The 23287-nt window shown below is 34.0% G+C and overlaps 1 protein-coding gene across 11 annotated transcripts in view; it reads right to left on the bottom strand.

Annotated features, from left to right (window-relative positions):
* The window catches only part of LOC101249869 (cleavage stimulation factor subunit 77), a 33733-nt gene extending 11444 nt beyond the window's left edge, over positions 1 to 22289 (bottom strand). For 4 of the 11 annotated variants that reach the window (XM_069289744.1, XM_069289746.1, XM_004248697.5 and 1 more), the window contains exons 1-16: positions 22071 to 22270; positions 21828 to 21987; positions 21641 to 21703; positions 17901 to 18010; positions 10717 to 10817; positions 9716 to 9777; positions 9450 to 9590; positions 7337 to 7465; positions 6999 to 7045; positions 6446 to 6509; positions 4943 to 5063; positions 4782 to 4840; positions 4644 to 4712; positions 1969 to 2109; positions 1588 to 1652; positions 1161 to 1257 (exon numbers count right to left, since the gene is read on the bottom strand). In XM_069289744.1, coding sequence (XP_069145845.1) covers positions 1161 to 1257; positions 1588 to 1652; positions 1969 to 2109; positions 4644 to 4712; positions 4782 to 4840; positions 4943 to 5063; positions 6446 to 6509; positions 6999 to 7045; positions 7337 to 7465; positions 9450 to 9590; positions 9716 to 9777; positions 10717 to 10817; positions 17901 to 18010; positions 21641 to 21703; positions 21828 to 21881 — 1323 coding nt within the window. In that variant the 5' untranslated portion in view covers positions 21882 to 21987; positions 22071 to 22270. Of the gene's footprint in view, positions 1 to 1160; positions 1258 to 1587; positions 1653 to 1968; positions 2110 to 4643; positions 4713 to 4781; positions 4841 to 4942; positions 5064 to 6445; positions 6510 to 6998; positions 7046 to 7336; positions 7466 to 9449; positions 9603 to 9715; positions 9778 to 10716; positions 10818 to 17900; positions 18011 to 21640; positions 21704 to 21827; positions 21988 to 22070 lie in introns of those variants that run through there. The other 7 variants (XM_069289748.1, XM_026033150.2, XM_069289743.1 and 4 more) reach the window with 6 other exon arrangements.
* Between the last annotated feature and the right edge of the window lie 998 nt (positions 22290 to 23287).

The raw sequence follows: 23287 nt of genomic DNA on the forward strand, positions 1-23287 counted from the left end.
TAATAGTGACTTGTCTCCTTAAATTCAGCTGAGTTCAACCTCGACCCATTCGAACCAAGTTTCAACCCAGAACCAAGTCTCCTGATCTCATAAGATCTGAAACAATCGTCAAATGAAGTCTTATCCTTCTCCAGGTTATAAAGGCTGAATATCTATGATGGCTGCCGAAAAAATCCCCAGAGGAAGTAGTTGGTTGACTGGAGAAATGTTAACAAAAGATAACATTGTGGAATGTGCCTACTTTATGATGCTCTTAGCTGCATAAATTGGTCTGAATACAAAGGTTCTGAGAAATACTTAACCAACAGTGTCCGCTCCCTTGTATTAGGAGAGTTGGATGTCCGTTCCCTCTTCAGGACTTTATTCGTTTTTCGTTAAAACAAATACAACTGGAAAATTTTTTAGGAATTTAAACTCTAGGCCTATACTTGAGCACTCATGTGTGCAGCCCCTTCAATTCAATATTTATATGAGGGAAGAAGATCAAAAGCCATTGGGTTGTGAGACTTTCTTTTCCAGAGTAGTCGTACAGATAATATAGACAAGTCCAGGCAAATATATGAGCTATGCATAGTGAATGAAGAAACACAAATGTATCCAGAGATATGACCTTCAGCCTCTTTTGAATTATTAGCAGAAAGAAACGCCAACATATGATAGATGAACTCAGGCTCATCCACTTAAACGTAAGTAGAACCAATTGGCTTCTTTTTGTAACCATTTCCCAAAAAGAAAAGAAAAAAAAGTAGAACAAAAAAATCACATAAATGTGCACACATACAGAGTCCCAGAGACAAGAGTCACATAAACCGACTCATTCTCTTCCAACACCACCCTGCACTAAAAAGAACATTGCAAGCAGACAACAAGCTTCACCATGAAAAATGTTGTTGCAATAGCATGTAAATAAAAAGTATCTGACAAGCCTAAACAGAAAGCAACTGATACATGCTTCTTGGTTCTATTAATAAGCAACACCGGCATGCAACCAGCTTACCGTAGAAGATCCAAACTATAGAATGAGACACGCCAAAGAAGATGAAGATAAACAATCAACAAGAACAGATATCACAAATAAAACAGGCAGGACTCATCCAAAAAAAACCCTGAAACAAGCAAGAACTGCAAAATTACGCAATAAACAAATAATAGAAAAACACCTCAACAGATTCCTCTGGCGGCAGTGAGCTCAATGCACGTTCAAATAATGCCCTGATATTTCTATCGTCATTCAAACGATAAAGAAAATCTGCATACCTGCAACATTTTAATTAACTCATGGTTATTTCTGCTAAGAGAAAAACAGAAAGAAAACCCTGCTACTAGTTCCCAGGAAGAACAGTCATCAATAACAGTTGAATACTTTTTAGAATAATGTTATGATGCTTGAAATTGTACAACTGTTTCATTTCCCCTCATGGACCAGATGCTGCCACAAGTCTTTCACCATGCATTACATATAGGGGTATGCTGGCATACCAACAAATTCTTTGGACACAAATCCTAACTTCCTGATTGCACTGGAACTCATGCAGTCACTCATCCACATAATATTACTTTTGTAAATTAGAAGAGAAGGAGACTCACTCAAGGATGTATCCAGGCTCATGCATAAAACGTTTTAACCCTGCTTCAAAAACATTGTGCGCCATCTGCATGAATGCACAAAAATGATTGCATATCATCCAAAGGATACCATGGATGAAACATGCAGGGATGTCAACAAATAAAAGAGAGTCAAGAAGCATATACGAACTAATTTGAAAAGAAACTGTTACAAAGAGTAATTTGGTTTAAAACATCAAATAATTCAACAAATAACCACCGAACGAGTATGAAATTATCATACACCAATCGATTTGTGAGAATTAAATTATTCTAGACATATTCTTTGAGGTACGGAAGTCTCTCACAGGTTCCATGCACCAAATTGCTTGAAACATTTGAAATTAAGATAGTCCTAATCACCTTTGCATCCTTGTCTAGACAAAAGGCCATCATTGCATAAGCTACATAAACATGGTAAGTGCAATTTGGGGACTTGCGTGCATCAACAAAGTATTTGCGAGCTGCTTCAACTCCTTCACTTCTTCTTAAAAACCTTATAAACTGCAGCATCACGAACCAAAAGATCTCAACTGAAGTTAGATAGTAATATTTCAGATAATGATTGGAAGAAATTTGATATGGTTGACGAGAGAAAAACTAACATGTAACATATAAATATGTTCCATGAAAAAGAGCAGCGGAATTTATTAATGAAAATAAGGAACTTATGTGAATAGTCAGTAAAACAAAATAAATCACGAACAGGAAACTCCATTCACAATAAATAAATGAACAATAAAAGAGTATTAACTCAAAATGAAGGCAATTCATGCTTCCAAGAGAATTTCACGGCAATCAGTATCTTCACTTTTTATATCTAACAATAAAAACCTTTTTAGTAGTATGGTTTCCAATCCAGAAGTATTCCAAAAAGATCTAAATAGATCAGTATTCATCTAGATATCAATAGGTATAAGATTGATCAACAAACAATATATCTCAAAAGACGTTATATTTGGGTTATATCTAGATTTAACATGAATTTGTCATCCCTAAATCCAAGAGAGTACATATCCTGTGCCCAAATTTTCTAGTGGACTCCTCAATGCTAGTTTACCCGAAAATTGCAAATCAATAATGCGTCTACAGACATGTTAACTACTAACAGGAATGTAAAATAACCAATGCAAATAGTACATTTTATTTTATTTTTGACAAAGTTAACAAGTTTTTGTATAAATCTTCAGCACTAAGTTGGGTTAGTAAGTCACTCAAAAGGACTACTTCCGCAAAATTAAATATTTTTGTACTTTGCTCCTTTTGAGTGACTTACTAACACTACTGTTTTTTATCAATAAGTTGGTGAATAAAATCGCTTCATTCTGAGAGGATGTAATTCTTTAAACCTCTTGTATTGGAGGGGAAACGTTTTCTTAAGGAGATATTGTGTATTCAGCAGACTCGATTTTTTCCTTTATATTTCATTCTATTTCCTGATATGTTTTTTACACTCATTAATTTATGTTTATGATATAAATTGTTGTTTTTGAGTACATGTTTTAAACTTTGTTTTTTATGTTTCTGCAAAGTTATTTTCTCCGATTATATTGAAAATATACACATATAGTACGCATATTTATTGTACAGAAAATAATTATTGTAAAAGTACTATACATAAGCTTACATACTATCTTTTCTTACATAAATATGAAATTTTTCACTTATCAATTGAAGAAATACATTATGCAAGTTCAAAAGTTATAATTGCTTTCTTGTGCAGGCATAATTTCTTTTTTGAATATGTTAACAAATTATTAAATTTTCTCCTTAGACATATATCACAATTGTATAATCTATGCAACTTAAATGTTTCTTTTTATTATGAAACACCTTTGTATATATGTTCATATTTTGTTCTTTATTTTCCTTTCAATGTTGATTAAAGAACAAATGATCTATTATATCGTGAATAATTCATTCATTAGAGGTTCTTGACTTATGTGATAATGACAAATAATCAAATTCATATTGGAATATTGCTAATACTTTTTTCAGAACCTATTTTTCTAATTTTTTCAATGTATGGATAGTAAGAAATTATTTGCAAGTTCAATGAAATTATTATTTATGACCGTGCGAGGCGCGGGAAAATTACCTAGTTATCTTAAAAGCTAGGAGTCAAATTGCTTTATTTGTTTTTTTGGAGATAAAAATTTGTTTTCTTTTTTCCACTTCCCATTGCACATAATACACATAAAAAGTAACATACTTCTAACACATCAAGTTGTACCCTCCAGGTACAAGTTTCTTGAACTATTGTTTTTACTAAACCATACATGTCATGTTTGAACTCTATCTCACCTTCTGTTTCTCCAAGGAAGAAGGGAGAAGATGTTTTGGGTTACCCAACCTTACGGAATAGCTAGAGAAATACTATTCCATCTATTTAATTTTATTTCAAAATGAAGATGGTATGACCCTTTGTTGTTCCTCTAAGTTATCAGTTCACTAAGCTTGATAAGTTCAGTGGCACATCTGCAAGTGCATACTGTATATATCCCGTTCGACTTGCAAAATGATTTCTTCGAGGACTTATACGTGTTCTAGTTGTTTACTGTTCAAGTAAATGGGTAACACGAAGAATGGCAACCAGCAGAGCTCTTTTTATGGGATAAACTGGTAATGGTAAGAGATATGAAGACCAGCAAGATGATACCCAGTGATAACGATAGCAGAGACCTCGGAATTATCCAGATGGGAATAGAATGGTGCCTCGTAGCACAGCCGGATCATGCTGAACAAAGGAGGATTCTGATTTCCCCTGAAGCGTGTTATCCTATGAACATGGTCCTGATTTTCTCCCGATACTGGGACTAGAAAATTTAAATATTACCTAATCATTATTAATATTTCCCACATTTTTGGTGTATCGTCATAAGAAAAGAACTCAAGTTCTAGGACTTACATTCTCAATCATGTTTACACCGAATATGAGTGCATCTCATCTTTAACAAAGATAGTACATTTTCACATTTTCATCTCTTAAAAGAAAGTAAATATGTATATGATCCTCCGAGGAGATTTTATGGTCTTACCTGGATATGTGATAGTGCAGAGGCATTGGATCCATCCCCAAAAAGACTTTCATATACCTTTTTAGCAGCCTGCATCAGAACGTTCAATAAAGGATACGAAAAAACTGAATATTTAGGGAAAGTAAATAGATGCATAACCTGAATGGCTCCACGTGATTCCTCAAGTTCAGCATAAGCATATCTCAGCATCTCCGAGTCTAATCACAAGAGGGAAAAGAATTATCTAAAACTCAGGAGAAAACAACATCAAAAAGAAACCCCAAGTGTCATCTACGAAAGAAAAGAAATAAGAAAAATACCAGGAAGTGCTTTCAAAGCTCGCTGGAAAACCTTGATAGCGGAGTCTACTGAACCAGCTTTTGCATGCCATGTGGCATATTCATACCATATATCAGGATAATGATACAAGAACATGAGGCACTGTCATTGAACATCTAGATCAATCTAGTTTGGTTTTATACCAAAGCATAAAAAATCAAAAGTAGAGGAATTTTTACAGTAATATAAAGGGGAAGGATAAGCACCAAATCCCAACGCCACCTCAAACAGAAAAAACAAGAATATCATATATATCAATCAACTATGCCTCAATCATAAATCAAGTTGGGTCAACGATACAAAAGTTGTACATATCCAATCTGCTCTATTTAAGTCCATTTCATTCAAATACAAAATAATTTGACTTTTGCAACAAAATTTAGGAGCTCTAAAACTAGTGGTTGCCTAATTCACCTGTTACTGCACCACATGCAAGTCTTTTATCCGACTAAAAGGACTCCTATAAAAAATAATTATGAGGTTAATCACCATTCTGGAAACTAAATAAAACTTAACTTCATGACATAGTTATGAAATACAAAATTGTCCAGTAGCTCCTATGAAACTGGGTTTGGATGCTGAACCAACAGTATACTAACACAATCCACTGATATCAGGTAATCATTTGTCAGATAGCTAATGATAATCTTCAATATGATACAGTATCTCGCTTCAGCACATCAAGGTGATTTCCAACTGCTAGACTCCAAGGAAATACTTGGGAGCCGATCATCATATTCAAGTATGCAATTAAAGACATAAAAGAAAGATACATCATCATGAACTTTTGGATAAATTCAAAAAATGTCTCCCAACTTTTCGAAGTTTTTTTTGTTTGTTTTTTGAGAAGGTAACTTTTCAAAATTTATTTATGTATAACACACCAACAATTTTAGAGGATTTATTTTGATAGGTATCAAATATTAAAGGTTGTGCTACTAACACTCCAAATTGTTACAAATCCTTTTGTCAGGTGCCTATGTCACTACTAAACATGTGTGCACAAATACATAACTAACATGAATCAAAATAAGAATTTCATGCACTCAAGGATGTGGCCTAGAGGTTAAGAAAGGGGGTTGATAACCATGAAGTCTTAGGTTCAAATGAGATAAGAAAAACACTACGTGATTTCTTCCTATTTGTCCTAGCCTTGATGGACAGAGTTATCTTATACCTGTAGGAGGTGGCAAGTATCTGTGTAACTATTTGAGGTGTTCAAAAGCTAACCCGGACACCACGATCGTCAAAAAAAAGAGAGAGAATTTCACTGATAAGACTCTCAATTGTATAATAAAAAGCACGAATTGAAAAGGAAAGTACTTCAAGATACTATGTAAGGCATAAGTTACCAGTTCCAAAAAAAAAAAACTAAGACATATGGAAACCAGACATAGAAAACTCCACCATCCATTGTCCTAAAAAAGAAAGGAAATAAACTCTAAGAAAAGAGGTAATGATTTTAACACCTATGTCTCCCATACCTGCTCATATGTGAACACAATTCTTTTATTAGCAGAAGCACTGTCTATCCTCTGTGGGTTTGCCCTGACATGAAGACCAGAATAATTAGATGTCATTGTCGTCGGTTTTACTTTCAAATGGAAAGCAACCATGAGGGAGAAGATCAAAGCAGCGACGTTTGTGAAAAAAGATCATATGCTGTAACAAAATATTAGAAGTATCCATACTTGAAAATCTGGTAGGTCTTAATGCTAAACAAGTACATTTTTTCCAGGAAAAAGAGAATTATAACAGGTGCATTCAGCAATTGCAAATGTGAACATTGGGATAAAGAACAACACAAAACTTATAATGGGCCTTTACTGTATTTCCATCTGACATGCTTAGGAGCATTAGCAAGTCTAATAATCAATACAAGCAAAAGCAATTACAGACTTATGTCTAATGTTAGGGACTAAAAGATCAATAAGAGAGGAAATAATTAATATAGAGTAAATTAAATGTCTCTAACTAGCCATAAGGCCACAATCACATTCTAGCTGACCAAACTATGTTTAAAAGACTGCCCCTTACTTTTCAAAGGCTAGAAGTTTTTTCCATGCCATCCATTGCATTTCCTCCTGCAGACCCGTGGAAAAGTAACTAATGTAAGAATGAGGCAGAACTAGGGTTGCAGCCTGCAGAGCCTCAGAACCATCATCTAAAACCTCTATGTCATCACTTTCATAATTGCACGAGTCTCCACATGAAATAAGTTAGATGATAGAACAGAACATTTCAACTAAACATCTATCTCAAATACATTAAGTAGTTGGACATGCCAGTGATGCCCCCCAAAACTGGGTACTAAATGTGCAATCTAATTGGCCTGCTTCAAGTGTAAAAGCTAGGAAAGATACTGAAGGAATTGCCTTGGAAGATCCAGAGGGCGGAATCGCTAGCATATTCCAATCAATTTCATCAGTGTACTTCTTCCTTTCTCTATATACAGCCCTCGCACTGTTATATTTAGGTTGATACTCAGAAACCAGTCCTTTTGCCTGCAATTTAATCAACAGAAAATATCTCAAAAAAAACCAGTTACTGTCAACATACATGACAATCAATTGTACCAGCCACATTTTTTGAAGGAATCTAAAGTAGATTTAGGTAATGTTACTATCACTTTCTGAAAGTCAATATGAGCACGTAGATGACTTTAACAGATAACCAAGTAGAATATGCCTAAACAAAACCTAGACATGTCCTCCTGAAAAGGACAGAGTGAGAAACTCAAAGCATTATTCTAAATAACATACAACAATAACCATATTAAATTCCATCCTAATGGAATTCTAATAGTTTGACAAATCATTATATTTTGATTTTATTCTCGTTGTATCATGGTTGCTTGCAGCTTGATTTACTAAAAATGTTAATAATGAAGCTCTTTCTCTATTTATCGTTCTTGCCTAAGGAAAAAAAACACTTTCAGATGGCTCTATTAGAAAGTCTAAATGGCCATTTCCTAAGACATCTGCTATTCTTCTAGCTAATTTAGAAAATAGGCAGAATACATAAATAGAAACCTTAACTTGGACTCAATTGACAGCTAGCCAACCTAACTCTGAAAATGCACATCTAGACCCCTTAACTTGATCTAACTTTCCCCCTTTAAGACCTCAACTTTGAGAATGCACATCTAGAATTCACAATTTGAGAATGCACATCCGGAAAAGTGTATTTAGGGGGCCAACTTACACCAGGTTAAGATGTCTAGATGTGTCTTTTCAAAGTTGGGGTGTCCAATTGTCAGTTGAGACCAAGTTAAGATGTCTAGCTATGTATTATGCCTAGAAAATAATATTGCAAAATGCAACAAGGTAGTGACAAAGCAAGAGAAGTACAATCCAAGTGATAATCAAGGCCTTCAGCACATCAACTCACACATCAACCTCCTTAGATTTTGAGAACCTCAAAGTATGCTATGTCAACTATTTCCAAGCAATAAATTCTGTAATGAGAACACTTTAGGATCTTACATTAACACACATATAGAGAAGATAGATCATCTAAAAGGACAAGTGAAGCTGCTCTAGAGGTAAGAGCACTAATTTTCAATCAAATGATTGTCAACTCAAGTCGTCAAGGATTGGAGGTGGGAAAAATATTATTGGCCCCTGGCAAGATGGGTTTAGGGGGCATGGATTTTACCAAAATAATGAAAAAAAAATTTATGGCCTAAAAACTGATCATGAAGTGCCAGAGAGAAAATTATAATCAGTCCATGAGTTTGAAGGTAAGTCCACTTTATTTTGACAAAAAAGCAATCAGCAAAACTTAGGAAACACACAACTGGTTTCTTGATCTTTTCTTTGATCAGAAGCAAAACATTTCATTACTATTAACAGCCAAGTATTAAGATTTAAGATAGTGCTAGCCATTACGAAACAGCTATTTCAAAGATCACAATGTCTCATTGTTCTGTAAGTACTAATGTACTATTGAAATCTAAGCATTTCCTACATCATATGCATCAGACCTATTAGACCAGAATGCTAGATTACACAAACATCTATGTTTTAGGACATGTATTGATGATGCCTTTCCTGAAACATCTCTGGGTTCTCTCCTTCCAAATTATCCAAAAAACATATGCTGAAATCGTTCTCTGTCTCCAGATACTCCAGATCTAGTTTCCAGTTCTTCTTTCGTTTACGGCGTTTTCTTTTTGTTGACTTTTTTGGTTGCAAACAGTACCACACCTTAAATTGCATACACAGATAAGATTAACCAACCACAACAATCCAATAAAAGAACAGGAGTTTAAACAAAACAATTTTCACAAACACACATACGTAGTTTTATAACTGAATATACAATGGTGTGCTTTTAGTATTTTATTTTTGTGTTTTCTTCTGAAATTAATAATAATATATAGGACCCAAAAAGAAGATTTAGTTGGTAGAACTGTTTCCCATACATTGCTAGCCAAACACTATAAAATCAATAAGTTTGAGAACTTGTGCCAAAAGAGAGGCCTACCAAGGCTCGACTAATTGAATTTTCAAAATTCTCATAGTCCCTCCAAAGCTGTTCCACATGATGGGTTGGGGTGACAATAGCTCTCTGGTATATTTTCCTCACAGAGGTCATTCGTTGTGATTCTTCTTGTGCGGTCGGAGCCTACATCATCATCTAATACAGCATTAACATTACGGCTACATAACTAACAGAACTTCTATAAAATTTGCTTGAACATGTGTGCATATGTGTTTAAGTATTGTTTGTTGAAGAAGTGTGTCCCGTACAGGCAAAGACCTTAAAAATGCAATGTACTCCATCCACACCGGACCTGATGCTATGTCCGCTCCTGTTAAAAACATAGGTTAGGAAAATGAAGTACTTTGCAAGAACAGTTGAAATATTACAAAGCTTCTTTATATATCCTACTATACGAAGCACCAAATGTATCAGTAAAAACTAATTAAAAAACAGAAATTACAAGTAGCAAACCCATATCACACTATTTGTAACCTCTACCTTAAAATGCAACATCTCATACTTTATTGCCTATGCAATCCTGATTTAAATAAACAAACATGAATACAAAGTGCTATTATAAACTCAAAAATTGTGTTTTCACCAAGTCCAAGATATTTGAAGCTGTTGAGGAAGGATAATCAAGGTACATGTAATGACATTACCAGTGTTTCTCCTTCAGAATGCAAACAATATCACAAACTGACATGCCTTGTTTCTTGAGCATGAGCAACAATTAAGGTCAATTTTCGATCTTTTTAATACCATCCTTTATTCGTACTCAAGCCATACACTTAACCAAAAAGGATGTTTATTTCTAAGGATCTGTTTGGAAATTATAAAAATGGAAAGAGAAAAAAACTGAAGAGGGAATATAGGGAAGTGAAAGGAAGTTTCTACTCATGATGGTTGGAGAAAAAAAAGATGGGAAAGAAACTATACTCCGTTTTATTGACCTTCCTTCTCTTTGTAAACTAAACAATCGCATTTTAACTTCTTTTCAAGTCTCTTCCTTCCCACAACATTCATGATGGCATTAAGCAAATTGGAGCGCACCTACTTTCATTCAAACTGATGAAATATAATCATGGTAAGTCTAACATTTAAAAGAAGAATTTCATACTAGCAGTATAATTGTAGTAACGGAAAACGAAGAGGGTATAGGGAAAGCATGTGTATGGTACTTAGCATAATAGATTGGATAAGCATACAAAATTAAATGCACATAAGCAGATGTTTTCAATCTTGGATATTTCTTTAGATAACATACCAACATAGTTAAGCATGAAATCAAAAGCTTTTCTCGTCTCTTCTTGACCCTCATTCCCCCTCTTGTCGTTGACTTTCCTGATAAAGCGGATGTAACAGCGCCTGAAATCCATATAATTACCATGAGAAATTTCTGGGTCAATGCATAACACAGAAAAACAATCAAAAGAAGAACTCCTAAAATTATAACTAGAACAATAAGAACCATTTACTCCGTTGATATTCTGCTAAAAGAACAAAAGAAGCACATCAAATTCCACCAAAATAATTATTAAACCTTGATTGCATGGCCTTCCACGAATCATCTCCCTAACCCTTTCTAGCACCTCTGAATCACAAGCTCTGTTTCCCTATTTTTCTTTTTCTCCCCTTTCTTTTTTCTCTATTGAGGAAAAAACTGCTCTGTTTAAAAACTTCAAAGAGATAGAGAGCCTTAGGGTGAACTACCACCTAGTTTTAATTAGGCCCTACTACAGAAATATTGTTTTGTGGATAGCGGAAAAGTATACAATTGTACAAGCAAGACAGAGGCTAAGCATATCAAAGTTCCAATTAGGTGTGGACCTTTTATGGGAATATAATGGAATGATGGAAAGATTTTGGTGGCAATTTCACCTTCAGCATTGGGATGAGGAATGAAAAGCAGGATAAAGCAGGATCAATTTTTTGAGTCATCAATGGTGGGACAGAGAAGTGGAGACCCACATTCTGAATATTTATAATATTTCGTGCCAAAAAGATGTAACAGTACAAAAAGTCATATGTTACAAGAGGGGAAGATTGTTATTGATGTGTTTGTCAGGAAACAATATTACATACGCGAGAATCAATAGGACAGATAATGATTTATATTTTCTTCACTGCGCAGCGGTCGCCGGAAAGTGCTCAAAATCTGGTATAAAAAATATGGATAATAGTTGAGTTGCTAACAACCAAGAAAGTCATCAAAAACTGGTCGGAACATGCTCATGTGTCAGAGTATTAGATTTGATAGCTGAAAGTAGCCATAGTCTGAGAAATAAAATTATGTGGGTAGGATCGGAATGATGGCACGACCCTACTGAGAGAATTGTATGGGTTAGTAGTCCTTATGTAAATACAGGTTTCAGTACAACCTATGTGTTGTTCTACAGAAATAGAAATAATTACCATTTTTTTTTAAAAAGGTCGAAATGATGGCACGGCCCTAAATAAATAACCTATGTTGCTCACACTCTACAAAAATGTCAACAAGTGTGTGTCTGATTCTCCAAAAATACTCTATTTTTGGAGAATTCAACATGGTGCAGTATCGAAAGTGAAGAGTTTGCGCAACTTAACAAATAAGAAAGTAATCACCAAAAAGAACACAAGCCCTTTTTTATTATTCTTTATTGTTTTCAATTAAAATGTCTTTTGTTTTTCTAAAAATTCAATATTTAGCAGTGTTACGCGAATCAGATATGAAAAAGTGGTCACCGAAATGATGGCACGATGCTAAACAAATCAGAACGTAGTCACTAAAACTTGGTATGGTGATACAAAAATAAGATATGACAAACTAGTCACCAGATTGATACACGATACGACATAAATCAAATATGAGAAAGTAGTCCCAGAAATACACAGTAGTACGCAAATTAAATATGAGAAAGTAGTAACCGGAAAGATACACAATGCTATGCAAATTAGATATAAGAAAATAATCACCGAAAGATACACATTGACCCAACTTTTACTATCATAATCGTTAGCCAACGAGCGACATAAATGGGTAATAGCCATCCACCGACAGTGAAAGCTCTTTGAATCTCTACAAAGATCATAGAAGTTATGATACCATGTAAGAAATATTGGAGAAAAATATTATTGAATTGTGTCTCTACATTATTACATTGAGACCCTATTTATAGACACTACCTTAGACCCCTTTTCCAACTAGGACACTACATTATAATCCTTTTCCAAGAAGGATTCTATATATTGTTCTTATTCCTATTCTAAGTAGCATTGTATATATTATTCTTGTTCCTATTCATATTCAAACCGCTACAAAGATTCAGAACTTTCTCAAACAAGTTCTCATGATTGCAATTCCCTGAATAAAAAGCAAAATTTAGCAATCATAGGCAGGTCAAGGAACAAGAACAAGGGCTCAAATTCGAGTGTTGGGCCTAACTTTCCAGTTAATCGTCTAGCATTCGATCCAAAACTAAGGACCTTAACAAATTGGTAGAAGATCTTGTCATCGTGGACAAAAAAATTGTAGAAGTAAAGTTGTGAAGCTTGTTACAGAAAGCCCAATCTCAAACTAAAGCAAAAGTAGCGGAGCTTCAGAAGCAAGAATGGTCTGACATTCCAACAAATTGAAACCTTAATCCGCACTAGAGCACACATGCGAAGGGAGTTGAAGTTGAAAACAATAGTGTTGATTCTATCCAACGAACTAGCAAGACAGGTGAACGACGGAGGAAGAGGTATCTTTCTTTGATACACTTAATTAGACTTACCAACTTATGGTGAAAGTGAAAATCCTCTTATTTGGCTTCACCTTTGTGGGAAATGCTTTGTAAACCCCCCACATACAATCAACCAAGAATAAGTAGGTTTAGCTGCTTTTAACATGGGGTGTCTTCAAGAATATTGTACTTTTCGTTTTGGTCCACCAATGAAAAGCAACCCATTAGGAGAATTAATCAACTTAAAACAAACTAGTTCTGTTTAAGATTATCTGATTAACTTCCAAAAGATTTTGGCTCGTACTTCATTTGTATGTATAGACCAGCAAGTAGATATGTTTACGACAGGATTAGTTGATTTGATTCGTCTCAATGTTGAATTGCACAATCCATCAAATCTGCTACAAGCAATGAGACTGGTGAGAGCATTTGAAAAGACGATATAAATTTCTTTTAATATATAAAAAGGCTATAGTTCAACTTTAAACATTAGTGCAAGGGTTGTCACTACAGTAGTAACTCCAAGTGCTAAGCTAATTGCTTCGAATCATTTTATGAAAAAGTTGACTTGCACAGAGATGGTTGCCCAACATGCAAATGGGTTTGCGCTTCAACTGTGAAGATCCTTGTGTTTAAGGCCATCAGTGCAAAAAGTTGTTTTGCTTGGAAATAGAGGATGGGGAATTTGAAGATGTACCCCACACCAACAGATAGAAGAGAGACCACCATCTCAGTCCATGCTATCAACGGAAAACAATATGCAAATATTATGTAGTTGCAAGCTATAATTGATAAGAAGTTGTTCCTTATCTTAATGGATTCAGGTAGTATACACGATTTTATTAGCTAATCGACTGCCCAACGTTTAGACTTGCCAGCCTATCCAACATAAAAGATATCTTGATGAATCAGTGGAATTGGTGAGAAGATTTCTAGTCTGGGCATTCGCATAGTAGTGCAATTTTGTGTAATTAACCATTCCTTCCGTGTTGATTTATATGTGATTCCTTGGATGTTTTTTTATATTGTCTTAGGTAACAAGTGGTTGCAAACACTGGGGGCCTATTTTGTGGGATCTTACATTATTGACCATAAGTTTTCATGTAAAGGGGAAGCATATCCTTTTACATGGACAACAACTACTATATGAGTCATACCTACATCTTTTACAAGATTCTGAGAAATGTGAGCTCAAGAAGCTGTTAGTTGAATTCAATGACCTATTCCAAGAACTTGTAGGTCTACCTCCATTGCATTCCTACGACCATCGTATATGCTTACTATTAGGAACTAATTCAGTGATAGTCCAGCTTTATCGATACCCTCATTTTCAGAAAGATGAGATTAAGAAACTGTGATCAAATGCTTCAGCAAAAGGCATTATTCAACCCAGTCAGTCTCCATCCTCGTCACATGTACTGCTAGTTGGGGAACATGATGAAACATGTCGCTTTTGCATGATTATAGGGAGCTAAATGCCAAAATAGAAAAATACAAATTCCATTCCTATAGTGAAGATTTTACTTGAAGAATTGCATGGGACACAATTTTTCACCAAGCTTGATCTTCACTCTGGCTATCATCAAGTTTGCATGGAATCTACGTATGTTGAGAAAACACCTTTCAGAACATATCATGATCATTTAAAGTTCCTTTTCATGCAATTGTGGATTAACTAATGCTTCTTCTACCTTTCAAGCATTGATGAATGAGGTATTCCGGAAGTACCTATGTCAATTTGTACTTGTATTTATTGATAACATCCTTGTGTATAGCAAGAGTTGGAAAGATTATTTGTCACACATGTGAATCATCTATGAGTTGATTGCAAGTTCATTGTCTTTATTTTAAAAAATCCAAATGTTCCTTTGGCAGAAATCAAACAGCTTACCTAGGTCACATAGTCTCAAACATGGGTGTGTCCGTTGATGTTAGCAAAACTGAAGTCGTAGTGGACTAGCAATCAACAACGTTAGTTGAATAGAACTTCTCTGAGTGGACTGGGATTCTTATTATTTTAATTTTATAGGAAGTTATTTCTAATTTATTAGGACTCTTACGCAACAGGCCTATGGAACATGTTCTTCTCACTTTTTGGACCCACTTGGGTCATGCCAAGATCATTGAGAGAGGCTTTTGTGTGTTGGAGTTCTTGGAAAGTTGGGAAGTCCATCAAGCAAATCTGGTCTTTGGTTCCAGCCTATATTTTCTGGTGCTTATGAATGGAGAGGCACAAAAGATGTTTTGATGGCACCCCAACTCCCATCTCTACCTTTAAAGCAAGATGATTGATTACTCTTTTTGGTTGGGTTAATCTCTCTCCTGAACTAGTGTCGATTCTTTCCTAGAATTTATCAGCTCCATGGATCTCTGTTGTTAGCTATTTAGATAGCTTTTTTTGCCTTTTTGGGAGCTGATATTTCTTTCTTTTGTAATCTGTGCATCTGCTTGATGCTTTGTTAATGAAATTCTTCTTACTTTCATCAAAAAAAAATTATTAGGACTCTTGCTATTGTAAACCTCTATTTAAGAGCCGTTACTCATAAAACAACTTGGATTTTATCAAGTTAAAGAGATACCGAACTTTCTCAAATAAGTTTCAAGGTCTGCGATTCCCTTAATGAATCGCAAAATTCAGCAATCATAGGCAGGTCAAGGAAAAAGAACAAAGGCGTAGACCTGAGTGTTGGCCCTAACTTTCCAATTAATCGTCAGCAACTCAATCAAAACTATGGACCCATATGGACGTAAGGTTTAGGAGGAATTCAAGACTGAGATGACAACATACTCATGGGCTTACACTTTTAAGACCAAAGGACATATACGAAGAATTGACAAATTGAGCCAAGGTTGATCAGTGTTGACCGTGTTTTACCAAAATATTGACTAAGTAATAGCATTTGGAATCTGCAAGCATATTCCTGCGACCAAATCACTTGTCGCTCGTATGGTTACTCTAACTAGGCCACAAGCCTTACCTAGTTATTTAGTGCGCGTTTGGCCATGAAAACCAAAAAAAAATCACTTCATTTGAAAATTTGGAAGTTGGAGTTAGAGTTGTGTTTGGCCATAACTTTTTGCAAAAAATATTTAGAATTTGATTGAACTTCTTTTAAATATGGTTTATGCCTCCAATTTCTAAGAACGAGCAAAGACACCCAACGTGACTTTTTTTTAAGAAGGAACATACAATCAAATTTGCTTCTCTAAAAGAGTAATATCTCAAATAAATAGTCACATATATTATAGAGTAGGTCATATATACAAGCTATCCATCACTAATATTTTTTCACTTCAATTGGAATTTTTGAAGTTGGACTTGTGTTTGGTAATAATTTTTGCAAACAATATTTGGTCGTTTGAATTTACTTTTCCTAAAAACATGAAATGTTAGTTTATATATGGTCATGGTTAAAACGAGAAAAAAAATTAGGGTAAATTTTGAAAAAGGAAATTATAATGAAAGTGAAAGAAGTGAAAACAAGGTTTTGGGTGTTCCCAAATTCCAAATACAACTTCAAATTGTATTTGGAATTTCCATGGCCAAATGTTGATTTTCAAATGAAGTGATAAAAGAATCAAGAAAAAGTGAAAAATCTAATGGTCAAACAGGTCCATATATATAGGATTCTTTAGTTTGTGATTGAGCTTAGCCCATAGCCTTTAGTGTTAAGCTTTTGATGAAAATTTATCTTCAGAGAAAACCCTTGGTTAGACTGACCTTTACCTCTTCTAAAAAGAGATCTTGCTTTCTAGTAAGTGGTCTTGTATGGGACAAATTCTCTCTCCCTTATATCTTTGTACTTGAAGGTTAATTTGGTTGGTATCAAGTCCTTTTACCAGTTGTTCACTTGTTCTCTAATTTGCATTAGTTACTTAACTTTTCCCTTCTTTCTTGACAATCTTCAATTAAGATTATTAGCTAATAATTTCAATGAGTCAATTTCGTTATTTGATTTTGTGTCATTACTTGTCTGAGTGACTTATCCCATTTAACCTTTAATTTTCTTTTGCCATTTCATGTGTCCATGAGGGTTGTTGGAGTTTTCATCAATTTGCTTGAATCTTGTGGAATTTTTGTCGGGGTGTTTAAATTGTTTTACAAGTGACGTACATCACATGCTAGTTAGAGCACATGGATGGAGGTAGGGAGTTGGGAGAGTTGAATTGTTTTCGTTGAAGGCATATAACAAGTGGGAGAGAAAATAGGGGAGCATAACACATCTCAAGGCAAAAGCACAACTTGATTTAGACAGGTTCCAGTAAGAAGTATGCTTCCAAATAGTGATCCCCCAAGTGGGAAAAAGGAGACTTGAAAATCAAACATATTGAAAGATCTAATGATCTCTTCATGGTAAATACATAACGGGATCTTCAACTCAAAATGTGAAGCATCAAGTAACAAAAACACATAAATATGCAAACATTTTGACATTGTAGTCCATGTTTTTCTTGTTAAGGAGAAAAGTACAAAACAATCAGTATAGGTTGGAATAATTTTTAGAACTTCAGCAATAAAAAACAAGAACAAACTGCTTTTAAACCTCCAAAGCAGTTTTTCCGCACCATCAAAATCATTCATGTTACTTCCAATCCATTCCAAGTGACATGAAGATGCAAAGGGTTGAAAATCCAAGGTACCCCATCCCACACCAAAATATGAGAGCTACAAAAGATCCACTGACGAGAAGAAACATTGACAACAAAAACAAATCCAAATCAAGAAAATATCATCAAATAAACATACCAAAGTGGAATCTGTAGACAGTTTAACAGGCAGCGACTAAATATTTGTTTTGTCGCATCATCATTATTTACCGCCATGTGTGCCTCAACATATTGCTTCCAGTATTTTGCCTAGATAAAAGTAAATATAACATCAGCAAGGGAAGGTGTCTTCAAGGCCCCGAAAACATCTTCCTAATCATAGATTTCACATAGCATATTTTCTTTCTAGAGCGTTTTGGAGGAAAATCAACTTCACATGAATATGCAAATTCGAGAACTTAGAGCCTGAACAATTTTTTTATCAGTTAAAGCAAAGTTCTATTTCATCAGAAGGCACCAAGATGCTGCAAATAGCTGTGCGGTTACCAAAAAAAAACTCAGTTCATCTACTAAAATGTACGGAAAACTGCGAGAGTCGAGGGAGAGTAATGGAGAGGCTTTGTGATCTTCAACTGTCACTTACAAAAACAATTCAACTGTCGCAAACTCTTTTTTCTATATGATTAAAAAGAATATATGAAATTTTGACCAGTTTATAAAAAAAAAAAAACTGAGACAGTCGATTAGCCTATGTTCTTCATTAAAGCTTGAGCAAGGATATCCTGTACCTCCTCTTACAGAACGTGAGAAAAAAGCACTACATAAAGGAAATATTTGGACCTCAAAGGAGTTGTTAAACATTCTAACAACACCGCACTACCTAAATATAATTTTCCACCTCCAGTTCTTAGAGTACAAGTACACTTTTTTCACTATCAAATCCGAATAGGTGAGTCAGTTAACTCACATGCTTTATATTGAGTGAAATATCTTCATCCTAGTTTACAGCGTAAATTACCAAAAACTGATTCCTAATGTATGTGATGTAATCTTCATGTGGTTCTCAAGGTATCCAAAATCTTCAGCATTCATTATCGAATGATCGTTGACCTAGAAAACTGCAAGGGTAATATTGGGAAATTAAGAGAACCTATTAAACATTCTACATATGTTCTTATGATTCTATGCTAATCCTAATTATGGCGCTGGAGCTTGTTCAAACAATGTCCAAATTTATTGTTACCTTCTCATTTTTTTAAAAAAAAAAAACTGACCAAATTTATTAATGTACGCAGATAAATTTCGGAAAAAGAACTGCACCAAAAGAATAAAAGGGATGAAGAAGTTCTCAGACTTTATTGACGATATGAATCTCACTGAATTGCAATTAGAAGATTCAAAATACACATGGTTCAAAAAAGAACTCCATGAAGTTGCTTCAAGAATTGATAGGATGTTAATCACTGCAGATTGGGATGATAGTTTCAATAAAACGAAACAGATTCCCTAGCAAAGGATCACTTCTGATCACACTCCTATTGCTCGAAAAGGGGGATCTTGGGAGAGAAAAAAAAGTACTTTAAATTTGAAAAGTGATGGTTGGGTACTGAGGGCTTTAAAGACAGAATCAAATGTTGGTTGAATAGCTTCAGCTATGAAGGAAGACGGAAGACCTACTTACATTCTGGCCTGTAAAATGAAAGCTTTAAAGAACAAACTCAAAGAATGGAGTAAGATTGAGCAGGGGGATCTTGGGTCACAGAGGAACACTTTGTTATGGAAATTTGTTGCTTTAGAGACAGTTGTTGGGATAAGAATGCTTTCAGATGAAGAGACAACAAATAAAAGTGAATTGTTGCTTGAGTATGCAGATTTGATTAAGAAAGGAGAAATTTCTTGGAGGCAAAGATCAAGGGAACTATAGCTAGAGGAGAGAGATATGAGTACTAAGTTTTTCACAAAGTAGCCAATGCTAACAAAAGGTACAACAATATAGACCAACTTTGTGTGCAGGGAGAAATAATTCAGGAGAATGCTAGAATTGAAGGAGAGATAGTGGAATTTATCAAAGCCTTTATACAGAAAAAGTTCAATGGAGACCTGCTCATCAGTTTCCAAAATGTCTAGTAACGGAGGAAAAGGAGAGTATGCAAGGAAGTTATTTGAGAAAGAAGAGGTGTTGAGATATCTAAAGATGTGCGCAGTGCGCTACAGACAAGGCACCAGGTCCTGATGGTTTTACCATGGGATCTTTTATCAAAATGTTGGGAAGTGATGAAATATGAATCATGAATGCTTTTCATAATTTTCATGAGGACATGTTTGAAAAGAGCTTCAATGCTACCTTTATAACACTCATTCTAAAGAAGAAAGGTGCCAAAGAACTAAGGGACTTCAGGCCAATTAGTTTGATAGATAGTATACACAAAATCATCTCTAAAGTACTCATAGAGAGGAATGGGGATTCAATTTCAAAAGGCAACCCAATGATCTGGAAATACCAACACTGGCAGATTTCATCAACAAAATTGAGCAATTCAGTGGTTGGGAGCAGATGAAGATGAACTATGGTGGAAGGAAGATGAGAAAGGCACATACAGAGTGAGCAAAGCGTATAGGAAAATGAACCACAACCAGCAGCCAATCATTTAGCCATGGAAGAACATTTAAAAAAACAAAATACCATATAAACTGGCATGCTTTGTGTGGCTTCTGGCAAAGGAGGCAGTGCTTACCCAAGAGAACCTAATGAAAAGAAGGATAATTTTAAGCCCCAGGAGCTTCTTGTGTGGGGAGCAGGCAGAGACTGTGAATCATCTATTCCTAAATTGTAGAATCACAGGGCAACTATGACGATTGTTTTGGAACCTCATAGGAATAGCATGGAGCATACATACCTTGAAAAATTACAGAGGCCTTAAAACACGGGGAAAAGCTGGGTTGTCAGCAAGAATAGAGACAGGTGGAGGATAGTACCAGCAAGCATTTGGTGGACAATATGGAAGGAGAGGAACTCGAGGTGTTTTGAGAGCATAGAAAACAATATGCAATAGATAAGCTCAATTGCATCTTGCTACTGTGTTTTGGGAGTAATTTCAGTTACTTTTGAATGATCATGTCTTTATATTGATGTTTTAGACTCATTATAGACATCAGGATCGATGTAGGCAGTACTTGGTAAATATGGGGTTACTATAACTCTTGTAAGATTTGGGTTCTAACATATATAGACAAAGTTACCACTTTCAAAAAACACTGTCCAAATTTCACGAACAGTTGAGGTTAAAACCAAATTTTCTTAATAATAAATGTCACACATTAAGGATATCAACAGAAATGAATAGCAAACAATGTGGATAAACAGTGAATTAAAGACAATTTTAATAAATATTCCAGTAAGGATATCCTAGTACACAGGAGACTGAAGTTTAACAAGATACATCCAGGTATACCATTGGATCCATAAGGATGAATTAAATCCAGCCTTTATGCAACAGAAAAACAAATGAAACATTTTTGCGGAATGCAGAAATATTTCACTTAAAGACAAGCAAGATGTACTGAAAAATTTAGAAGAATTAACTCTCACTACAAAAAGTACTAATGGCCATGAAACCAGCTGATAAGTCTCGACCTCTTACTAAATGAATGAGCATGGCCATAGCTTGAAAAGGTGAAGTAGCGCTAATTTAGCTTACTATTTCATCTTCTTCCTCTCTCTTTTTTTCCCTTTTAATCAGTAATTGTGTCAATCTCAAATGTTGATTAGCTTTGTTCTCTACATCAATGAACTAACTAGCAACTGAACTCCACCGCATACAAAGTTTAAAAAAAATAATAACAAATTGTTACAAGAAAAATTATCTTGTTCTGTCTTCTATTAGTACAAAAAAAACTGTAATCCAATCAAGCTAGCAGTGAGTCGGATTCGGAACTCACCGCTGTGGGAAACGTCGATAGAAGCTGCTCATATATAGGCACTGCTCCCGAAATTGGCGAGCGCTATACAAAAGAACACACCAAAATGTCATAAAAACCAATAAAACCCCTCCCTAAACCTAATTCATTGCGTTTATTAAACTAAACCCACAACAACTCATGAGTTTACTCAACAAGAAACAATTACCAGTGCCTCATTCGCAAGAATTTCTGCAGCTTCAACATTGTACTTGTCCGTCATAGATCTTTGCCTACTGTATCATCCTCTAAAAGTCCAACCTTTAATAAATTTAAAAGTACCCCACCTCAGTATTGAGGTAACCCTTCTTCTGTAAATTCAAAAAACACTTCATATATGAACAACATCAGTCATAATGGCATTATAATCCTTCAAGAAGTCATAAAAACTTTGATGAAATTGATAATTAACCAGTTCAATCTGCAGAAAACCCTGCTTGCGGAATCGAACTGGAGCAGATTATAGGGTTTGCTCCTTTGCAACTGCTCACAATATTCTGAAGCAAAACGAAAGGGAGAAAAGCGCTTCAGTTGACAGATGCCGCCGGAAAATCTCAAGTCGAGCTGACCTTCATTGTTTTGAGGAAAAGGTTAAAAAGTTGTGAACAAAAATGTTCAAAGTTACTTGTTTAATTTTAAAAATGGAAAAATTACATAAATTGATAAATTTTAATAAATAATTAGTGATTTTAGTAATACATTTTATTTATTATCATTTATAGCAATTGTATGTTACATCTGTCATATGTATTAAAGTGAATTTTGTATGCACTATATATGTATTATATATGCATTATAATTATATTTTAAAATATATTATGTTTGTTTGGTAAAAGTTTGACATATTGTATTATAAGTGAATTAAAATATGTGATAAATGAATTATTTATCATTAAAAGTTGTATTATATGTGAATAAAATATTATTTTTTGTAATATGAATTAAACTTGTTTTATAAATGAATTAAAAATGATTAAGTGAAGAAAAAAACAACTTTTAAAAAATACTCTTGAAAGTGTTGAAATTATTTTTAAAATAAGCAGTTATTCGTTTGAATAAAAGTGTTGAAATTTTAAAAAAAAATTATTACTGTATTTGACAAATAAGTACTGATAAACAGCTTTTTTAATCAAAATATCTGAAATACCCTTAAAAATTATTAACATGATAAAAGTTGATTAATTTAATAATAAGAATAATAAGGATAAGAATAATAATATATAATAATAATATAATAATAAAATAATAATATGAAAAGAATAATAATAATGTATAATAATAATAATAATAAATAATAATAAAATAAGTAATAATATATAATATATAATAATTATATTAAATAATAATAAAAAATAAAATAATAAATACTAATAATAATATATAACAACAATAATAATAAAGAATAAATAAAAATAGTAATAATAATTAAAAAAACATAAAATATTAATAATATATAATAATGATAACAATAATAATATATAATAAACAATAATAATAAATAAAATAATAATAATAAGAAGAAGAATAAATAATAATAAGAATAAGAATAACAACATTATGAAAATAATAATTATAATAATAAATGAATAAAAATAAAATAAATAATAATAATAATATATAAAATAATAA

The sequence above is a fragment of the Solanum lycopersicum genome, chromosome 10, assembly GCF_036512215.1.
Source record: "Solanum lycopersicum chromosome 10, SLM_r2.1".
Taxonomy (NCBI): Eukaryota; Viridiplantae; Streptophyta; class Magnoliopsida; order Solanales; family Solanaceae; genus Solanum; species Solanum lycopersicum.